The 10,362-nt window shown below is 30.2% G+C and overlaps 1 protein-coding gene and 1 long non-coding RNA gene across 2 annotated transcripts; both read left to right on the top strand.

The window, feature by feature from the left end:
- Positions 1-307: 307 nt before the first annotated feature.
- On the top strand, positions 308-2,934 carry LOC141527482 (uncharacterized). The gene is made up of 3 exons (XM_074242995.1): positions 308-455; positions 888-1,023; positions 1,783-2,934. Exons 2-3 carry the CDS (start codon positions 895-897, stop codon positions 2,932-2,934), a joined length of 1,281 nt encoding a protein of 426 aa, XP_074099096.1. The 5' UTR covers positions 308-455; positions 888-894.
- A 5,928-nt stretch (positions 2,935-8,862) lies between these two features.
- Positions 8,863-10,295, top strand: LOC141527519 (uncharacterized). Its single transcript, XR_012479210.1, has 2 exons — positions 8,863-9,562; positions 9,666-10,295. It is a non-coding gene; the product is annotated as an uncharacterized LOC141527519 (long non-coding RNA).
- The last annotated feature ends 67 nt before the right edge of the window (positions 10,296-10,362 follow it).

Here is a 10,362-nt window from a genome sequence, read left to right as displayed (position 1 = left end):
TAAATAGATGATTTTGTCCCTTTATACATTTGAAATTTTTACGTAAAACGTCTAATGCTTGCATCTACATTCTGCGCATGCGTTTACTATTTTTCATATTGAAATCATCTTTTTTTATTACATTTAATTTTTAATACACGAGAAGTTGAGAATGTAAGCAACTTGTATAAATAATATTATTGACACTATAAATTGTTTATTAAATTATAAAATAAATATAAACTATCCACAGCGTACTTTTTAATCGCTCCATAAATGTGTGATTTATAAATTAACTCTTTGTATATAAAGTCGTTTACTTAAAAATTAACCTAACTTGTGAGATTGTTCAGTCTGTTATTAAAGTCCTGTAGAAAATACATGTAATCAAAAATCAAGCATTAATAATAAAAAGTACTTTCAATTGTTAGTATTTTGACTATATAATCTACATTGAACATAGAAGTGAATGCTAGGTAAGTAAAATGGCAGTTTCGAATGTTTTTCTGTAATATCTAAACAGTTACATCTATTATTTTGACCGTTTAATTCAATGTAAAAACGTGGGAGACTTGCTTCATCAATGCTACTTAAATTTTTGCAGTAGAACTCTGTACAGATAAATGCAGGTTATATTTCCATAGAAGTTTAATAGTTGAATAATAATCTATTTGAACAAAAAATAATTTAATATACTACCTGTAAAATTATTCACATATGAATATTGAGTAATTAAACAAACCTCCATTTCTAAATTACTAGTACTTTTTTTTCTATAGATATCCCTGGGTAAACTATTTGAATGTTGGCTAGGCTATCTGTAAAATTCAGGGTTGATTACCGTTTACGCGTAGATCAATCAATGTCATTCTAATTACTAATTTTGTATTTATAAATTCTTTCACCAGATAAATAATGAAGAGGAAGTTCAGTAATTCTCGGGTAGCAGTGTATAGAAGACAAAAAAGAAAACTAGCTAATTATTTGACGGCGTTTCCAGATGGACAGGGGCCATCTATTCCCCAACATTTTTTCGGATCACCAGTAAGTTGAAATAATTTAAATAATATTTTTTCCGACTTTCATCATTAATGTACATGTATGAACACATTTCAAATAACTTGCATGTAGTTTTATTCCAGCATAAATTTGTATAAAAAAAAATTAGTAGAGATCAAAAATGATTTAATTTTTTAAATTTCAGTAGTCCAAATTATATTATGCTATTGGTGCTTATTTGTTAAAGCATTCAATAAATGAATTCGATTTTCTTACTGCTTTAAAATGTTTATTATTCGTTCAATAATAGTTCAATAGTTCAAATAATGCTTTAGATGAAACGATTATAATTTAATCAAAATCTTACTTTTTTAATATGAGTAGATCAATTTTTATATTTTTTCATTACTTATTTTTTTTTTTTTTTAATAATTTAGTGTATTATGAACTTGTTATTATGGAATAAATGAATATTACGCGTTATAAGCAATTAAAAAAAAATTTTGTTGAAATACTTAAAATTTATTATCATTAATGAAAGCAAACTTGTTTATTATCCCTGATGGAATTCTTTTATTGAAAAGTGTTGAAATTGATAGAATGTACATTCTCAATAATTTCAATTATATTTGCTTCAATGTAAATATACTGTTCACATGGAGCGACTACTGATCAACGCCTTTCAATGAGTATTTTTAATCAGGGAAAAAGTTGCAATCATAGCTGTGCCTATGTACTGTTTTTTTCTATGATGATGTTTTGATAAAATGAGAATTTATTATGTGTATTTACGTTTCATTTCAGAATTCTGAGCATACCGAAAATATGGATGTCGAACCTACCAACGATCTAAATGTTAGTAGTTCTCATGGTGTTTGCGTTGAAGATATGTATGATACTGACAATCGAGAAGAAGAGTATGAAAATGAATTTCATCATGACTATAATGTAGAAGACAATGAAGAAAAGGAAGAGGAAGAAGAATACAAAGAAGAAGATGATTATAATATTAATAATGATGAAGAAGAAGAAGAAGAAGAAGAAGAAGAAGAAGAAGAAGAAGAAGAAGAAGAAGAAGGAGAAGAAGAAGAAGAAGAAGAAGAAGAAGAAGAAGAAGAAGAAGAAGACGAAGAAGAAGAAGAAGAAGATGATGATGAAGACGAAGAAGAAAAAGGAGAACACGATGATCAAAGTGAAAGTACAAATAATTGTAGTGAAGTTGAAAATTCGAACAAGCCATTTTTCAGCGTCGATAATGAAGTAAATCCAGGTGTTTTCTTAATTGCTAAACGTAATAAAACTGCAAGAGACCACGTTCTTGCTCAAATAGCTATATCATCCCGACATCAATTATCGTATACAGCTACTCTTGATAACTTGAAATGGATTAAATCGTTGTATTATGATAGTACAATACCCTCTACAAAAGATGGGTTATGGAAATTTTTAAATCGCAATGATGATTGCCTTACCTATCATTACTATTGTCGCTTATGTCAGGACTATTTAGGCTTTAAATGCGAAATAACTAATAAACTGACTAGACAGTGTGAATGTAAAGCGTGTGGTCCTGATGATAAGTTAGAATGTAATTTACGTTACTTCATATACTTGAGCTTATCAACACAAATCCAAGAATTACTCTCTATACCCAACATTAGTGAGTCGTTAAAATATAGATTTCATCGAATAAAAAAAGATCCAGAGGGTTACGAAGATATTTATGACGGCCAAGAATATAAATCGCTCTGTGAACCTAGAAAATTTTTGGAAGAATGGTATAATTTCTCATTAACTATAAATACTGATGGATGTAATGTATCAAAGTCTTCTAAATCAAGTGCATGGCCGATTTACGCTCAGATCAACGAGCTACCTCCACAGATGCGAAAGAAACATATGCTTCTTGCGGCAATATTCGTGGACGAAACACATCCAGTAATGAATAATTTTTAAGACCATTTACCACAGAAATACAAAATATATTTTGTGATGGAATTACATGGAAACCTAACAATAATTTAGAAGTAACATCAAGATTAATTGTCACCACATGTAGCTTAGACGCCCCGGCCCGCGCAGCAGTAGCTTGTATTAAGCAATTCAACGGAAAATATGGTTGTTTATACTGTTATGCAAAAGGCAAATCAGCAGGACGTGGTAAACGAATTTATCCATTATCTCAGTGTTATCAAAAAGAACGATGTGATGCCGAAATACGTAATGACATGATTCGAGCTTTTGATACCGAGAAAGTGATCCATGGAATAAAAAATATATCAGCTTTAGTAGCTCTACCATTATTCGACATAAGTAAAGGTGTTGTTGTTGAAGCGATGCATGCTGTTTTTCTCGGAGTTGTAAAGCAATTAACAAAGTTACTTTTAACTACAACAAATGCACCTTATTATATTGGGGCACCTAAAACTATGAGCTCGATAGATAAATCTTTATTGTCGATCAGACCACCGTCATGTCGCTCACGAAAACCACGGTCCATATCAACTTATCCCAAGTGGAAAGCATCAGAATGGCGGAATTGGCTCGACTATGCTCCAATTTGTTTATTAGAAGTTTTGCCAAAAAAATATTTAACCCATCTAGCACTTTTATCAGAAGCGATTCATCATTTAAACAGTGACTGCCTGACGCCCAATAATTTAGAGCGATCTGCTACTCTATTAAAAAAATTTGTATCACTTTTTCAAAAGTATTATGGCACGATAAATATGTCTTCTAATGTCCATTTAATGACACACTTGGTATCTGTTGTGAAAAACTGGGGCCCAATATGGGTCCATGAAGCATTCGTGTTTGAGTCCTGGAATAAGAGAATCATGGATTTTGTCAGCAGTTCTCATGCTCGAGTTAATCAAATTGCCATGCGCTTTATCATGCGAAAATTTATTATTACATCTCTATACGATAATGCAATAACAGCTGAAACCAAAAAAATTATGGCTAAACAATGTAGAGTTTCATTGGAAACCAATAAAATTGACACTAAAAATCGCTTGAAAGGTGTAGGAAAATGTATAACACGATTAACGACAGATAATGAACGGAATGCTTTGATGAAATTTGGATATGAACCTATACACATGGAATGTTTTGAAAAGATGATATTAAACGGAATCAAATACGAGTGTAAGAATACAAAAATTGTAAATTCGACAACAGTATTATTTTCGATGGAAATAATAAATTTGGTACGATAATTTCAATTGTTAAATTTTGCAACAATAATAAAACAATAGGCGGTATTTTCATTCAACGCATGCAACAAGTCAGAAGTCTATTAGGAACTAAGCATATTCACAAAGTAACCACCAGATTGGATGACCTAATTTTTATCGAAGAATCTCAATTTATTAAGCCTGCAGTTCAGATCATTAAATCGCAACAATTATATGTTATTGAACAAACTAACTGTTGGGAAACAGATTAGTTATATAATATAGATAGGTTATGTTTGTAATTAATATGTTATAATTTTAGGTGGCTGTGTGCAGGTACCAGCAGTTATTTGATTGTCTGTTCCATTGGATGCTTCCCTGAGTTCCTATATTTTTATATAACTTAATTTATAAAAAAATTTGAATAAAGTTGTTAATTTTATAATTTAAGAGTTTAAATTATTTCTTCAGCATTCTTTAACACTCATTACAAACTGTTTCTTTCTAGGTATAATTTGCTACATCTATTTATATGTATATAGCTATAAAGAATATAACTGAACGGGAATCTAGATACACAGTAAAAGGTTTCCTTCAGCCAAGAAAATAAAAATTGATTCAAGAAAATTTTTTTGAAGAAATTGATATTCTTGAGCTAAGATAATGAAAATGTGAAACCAAGAAAATTTTCTTGTTAAAGTAAATTTTTCTTACTTTCAGAATTTTTCTTCTTAGCTGAAAATAAATCAAATTCTTAAAATAAAATTTTCTTCAGTCAAAATTTTTTTTCTTCGCTCAATTAAACCATTTTTTCTGTGTACGGAATTTGAAGTTAAGTAATCGGAAAAACTTGAAATCCCAAACATAACAATCAATTTAGCAATAAATTTAAGCTAATTTTGATGCAATTCAAATATAAGTAGGAAGTAAAATGTTTAACGTTGGATTAACAAAAATTAATTATGGGGCTATATTTCATATTTATTGGACGTATAACTTGTTTTCTGTATCTAAATTAGCCCTTCGTTAGTCGCGCTATGTGCGAATCGCTAGCTAACAACTACTCAAATTATAAAGACTCGTTATAGTGCAAGTGAGAAACTAAAAAGACGCGACCAACGGAGGGTTAAATACGTAACATAAGTACTCCCACTCTTTACGGTGATTAAGACATCATTATATATATTGACTATGGATACATTATGGTTCTTATATGTTTCAACTCGGGGAGCTTTGTGATAACAACATGTATTCACTCTGGTTCTTTGATGGGCTCTGTATGAAACCATTTTGGAAACTTCAAGATAACAAAATGTATTCACTCTGGGTACGTTATAGTAACATATTGGTTACAGTACGTATTCACTCTGGAAATACTCTGTTATCATTATGTGTTCTTTCTGAAAACATTCTGTTTTCAAAATGTATTCATTATTGTTTCACTACATATTCATTCTGGTTACCGACTGAGCCCACTATGGTTTCACTCTGGAAACACGATGGACAAATGTAACAAACACAGTCTGGAAACGCTTTGGAAACACTCTGGAAACAGAATGGAACCATTGCCACTCTGTTTCCAGAGTGTTTCCAGAATGGTCCTAAGGTCGCGAGGGAAAGACAAGGATGAATCACTCAAACACAGCTTGGCCCTGATAGAAAAAGAAATGACAATACCCGGGAAAAAATGATCAGACCTGTTCATGCCTGCTCATATCTGTTTATGTCTGTTCATGCCTGTTCATGTCTGGAGCGTTAAATACGGTCCTCATCAGACCTCATCAAACCTCTTCAGACCTCTTCATGTCTGAAGCATTAAATACCTTCAGGTCTGATCATACCTGTCCATGCCTGTTCATGTCTGAAGCGTTGAATACGCTCAGACCTGATCAGACTAGTCCATTTATGAAGCGTTAAATACGCTCCGGCCTGATTATACCTGTTCATGTCTGATCATGTCTGATCTCGCTTAGAAGAAGATTAAAACTTAAATGTTATTTTGGCTTAAGCATAAACTTTTTGATTTTCCATGTCAAAACGATATTAATCATTTTCCTAATTTTTTTATCTCGAAAATTTAGATTTTTCATGATTTATTGCAATTTGTTTGGGGTTTTTTTGCTATTTTTACAACATTTTGACAGCTCAACGAGCTAATTAACGTTCAAATTCAGATTCAGTGAATTGAAATACATAAAAATCATACTTGATCTGGGCCCACAAAATCTTATTCATATTGCAGTTTCAATATTGCAGTTTTTCACAACTTTTTGCCTTTTTTTACTGGGTCTAATCTTTAATGAGAAACTAAAATCGAATCCTCATATAAATAACCTGGTTTATCAATAGAGAAAACGGCTGAACTCCCTGAAAGCTCTATGCTCAAAAAACTGGGGTGCAAGTAAAGATATACTGATAACCACGTATAAAGTAATCATCAGATCCAAGTTAAAATACGGATCAATAGTATATAGCTCAGCAAGCAAGTCTACACTTACTAGACTAACGCCTATCCAAACAACTGGACTAAGGTTAGTAATATGAGCTTATAGAATCAGTCCGACCCCTAGCATACTCGCAGAAACAGTGATTTCACTTGATCTCAGAAGAATAGAATTATCGCTTAAATATACGGCAGCTGGCATAAGCCTTATCAAAAATCTGCATCACGAACAAGTAGAATATACGATAACTGATCCACAGATTCGGTAGAATCTGGCGCCAAGTTCCGTTCAAAAATTCCGTTGTAAACGGAGCGCCAGACTACCGACTGTGTTTACTGTAAGCAGAATGGTATTTCGAGGTTGCAAAATTTTATTTAATTATATGGTACTCCTTTTTCCAAAATGATATATCATAAAAGTAAATCATACTCTATTTTACTGATATTAATTAATTATAATCAATTATAACATTTAATTCACTTAAAATTATTAAATTTTATCAGCACAAACTATAGTAAGCCCAGAAATTTCGATCCTGACTTTTTTCATGGAGAAAAGTCACCGCCACAGACTAGATAAAATAAAAATGTGTAGTAATCTTACTATAGATACGCAACTACACTGAAAAAGTTAATTCACAGCTTGCATCTACAACCACCAGAGTGCACTGGAATTATTTCTACATAAACTGTAGATTCAACGGGATAGCTCACTGAAGTTAGAACCCCAAATTTTTTTCTTTGAATTTTTGATTTTATTTTTCTATCACGTTTTCAGCTTTTCGTTTGTTCTTTATTATTCACTATCAATATTTCATCGTTTTCCATTTATTTATTTTAAAAAGAATTTATTAATAATGTACCTTTAAGTTAGCCCCCCTGTCGCATTTTTAATATTTTGGTAGCAATTTAGGTCATCAAGCCTGTATTTTTGATTGTTCATGTATATTTAACATTTGTTCCTACTTCATATTTTTTATTTGTTGTTTAATTAACATTTTTAATTAGCTGTATGTATGCATTCTAAATATTTGCACTGCGCATGCGTCAACTTTACGTATATAGACTTTTAGCGCGGTCTTTTGAAAATTATAGTGACAAGCACATCTCTTGTGTAAAAAATTAAAAAATTTACGAGTGTAATTTTTTAAGAATTACTATTTAATTAATTCAAATAATTAAAAAAATATTGTTAGACGTCAGCCAATATCAATGTCATTAAGTAAATAAATAAATAACTAATAAATATTCATTTCATTCTCAATTTTTTAGAAATATCGAGAGAATTGTTAATCAATGCATGTACATTTTTTTATTTTCATCAATTCTATTTTCATGAATACTACGAACTATTAAAAAAAAAAAAAAAAAAAAAAAAAAAAAAAAAAAGAAAGAAATCCATAACAATTAACAAAAAATTTCAATACTTTATTAAAATAAAACTTATTATAAAATTATTAAAAACTACACGTTGCCCTTTTGTCCTGTGACCGCTATAATTGAAATTACAAGAAAAATACACTTACTCTAATAACTGTGCTGGTCAATATAATTTTCAAAAGTCCGCGCTGAAAGTTTAAACGTAAAGTTGACGCATGCGCAGTGCAAATATTTAGAATACAAATATTCAGCTTATTAAAAATGTTAATTAAACAAGAAATAAACAATTTGAAGTTGGAACAAAGGTTTTTTGTACATGAACAATCATAATCAGAGGTTATTCCCATTGGATAGTGTACCATTCTATGATTTTGTGGTCGTTGCCGATAGGTTGCAGTGTTATCCAATCAAGTGGATTTCAAATAATTGTAATCTTTAGGTGAAAAGTCTTACAATTATGCGCATGGTGTATTGTGTCATTTACTTACTACAATGTCATAATAACAATAACACTAATAATAAAAATTATGAGACTGAAATTAATGAGACGACGTTTATTGGACTGATTTAAATTGAAAAAGTAACCGATAGGACATATCCCAATTACCCAGATCCCTATTACCCGAATTACCAATTACTCATAATCCCGATGACCCAAATTTTCAATTACCTAAAATTCCGATCACCAGTAATTTCAATTACCCATACTACCAAATACCCAAATTTTCAATAATCCAAAAGTTCGATAGCTTAAGTTTTCATTAACCAGAAACATTGATGACAAGACACCACAAAAAAATTGGCATAGAGTCACAAAGACAGAATAAAATAAATAAATGCTCCTAATTGCTCATTAATTGCTCAATTCATATCAAAAATTGCTCACCCTGTAAATTAATTAATTTATTATTAATTATTATAAATACAAAATATTGTTTTGCCTTTAGTACGTGAACCAATGGAACTTTCGATTATTTTTTGTTTTCAATAAATTGCTCACTTTTTGTTCATTTGAATTTTGTGCTTTATCTTATTTATTTTCTTTTAATTATCGTTAATTAATGAAACATAATTTTTATGCTTATTTAATAATTACGACATGGTGACGTCACAGCAAGATATATTATACGCATGCGCACCAACAAATGTAAGGCGCAGGCGCACTGAGAGAAAGAAAAAATATAAAGTTAAGTTGGTATAATTGAAGAGGATATATATGAAGTGACGGTAATAACCTAACAGGATAGCAAGAAAAATAAATTTAATTGTTTACAATGTATAAACAAAATAGGTAAATATTTTGTATATTACTATTTATATTAGTAAAATGAATGTATAAGAATTAATTTTTTTTTCAGTTCTTTTTTTAATGGCCAAAAAAAATAATTAAGTTTTGTTTTAAGTGAGGTAATTAATTAAATTTATGTCTTACATTTTAACATTAATATTATTATTTACTTCATATAGGATAACCCTCGGTCTGGACTTACAATAAGTGCACCAAATAAATTATACCGGTTAGCAAATGTATGAGGAAATTACACTCATAAGTTAACTTTCACAATTTGTCATTCCTACAAATAACGTAAGTATTACTAGAAATACAATAATTCAAAAGATTTATTTAAAAAATAATTTTTATTTTCGTATTCAAAACATCTATGCACTTATTGCTGAAACTAAAATAGAGACTGAAGCTGATAAAAATTTGAGACTACATTAGTAGAGGATAAATCTACATGAACACTACTTAAAACTGAAGAAATTTTTAAAAGCTGAAAAGATATTCGAAGAAGTTAAATAATCAGCTCCCGCTATTAAGACTAAAACTAAACAAGTTGAAGAATAATCTGCTGTCGAAGAAGTCAAACTAAATTGGCGACTTTAAATCTGAAAAAGTAACTCAATAACAGAAACAGTTGTCGCAATCGCTAAACAAGTTAAGATTACGAAAACGAAGCACAGAAATAGCATCAACGAAGAGGCTAAGCAAAATTGTGGTGACGAATGTTCAACAGATAAATAGTCTATGAAAGTCAAGATTGACATCATTGCAGTGGATGGTGCTTTTGAGCCTGAAGTTGTTGCACCAGTACCAGTTAGTTGCTGCGACGCTTAAATAATCTCGCCTCATGAACTACTTTTACGGTAAAATATAATAACTCAAAAAAAAAAATATAATAATCATACATAACTCAATGTCCCTTAGTCAATATTTAATATTACAAAAAAAAAAAAGTTTATAAGTTTAATAATGTTCAAATCCCAAATCAATGACATTAGCTCTTGAAATAAATAATTTATGTGCTTGAGTACCAGATGAATAGCAATTTCATTTTTACTATTAGACATTTCTTTTAATTGAAATAGCAAAATATAAGATTT

The sequence above is a fragment of the Cotesia typhae genome, unplaced genomic scaffold, assembly GCF_013202065.1.
Source record: "Cotesia typhae breed Kobodo isofemale line unplaced genomic scaffold, CoteBio_Ctyphae contig_4, whole genome shotgun sequence".
In the NCBI taxonomy this organism is placed as follows: domain Eukaryota; kingdom Metazoa; phylum Arthropoda; class Insecta; order Hymenoptera; family Braconidae; genus Cotesia; species Cotesia typhae.
Note: the sequence above shows the minus strand (reverse complement) of the source record. Positions and strands in the feature narration are given on the sequence as shown.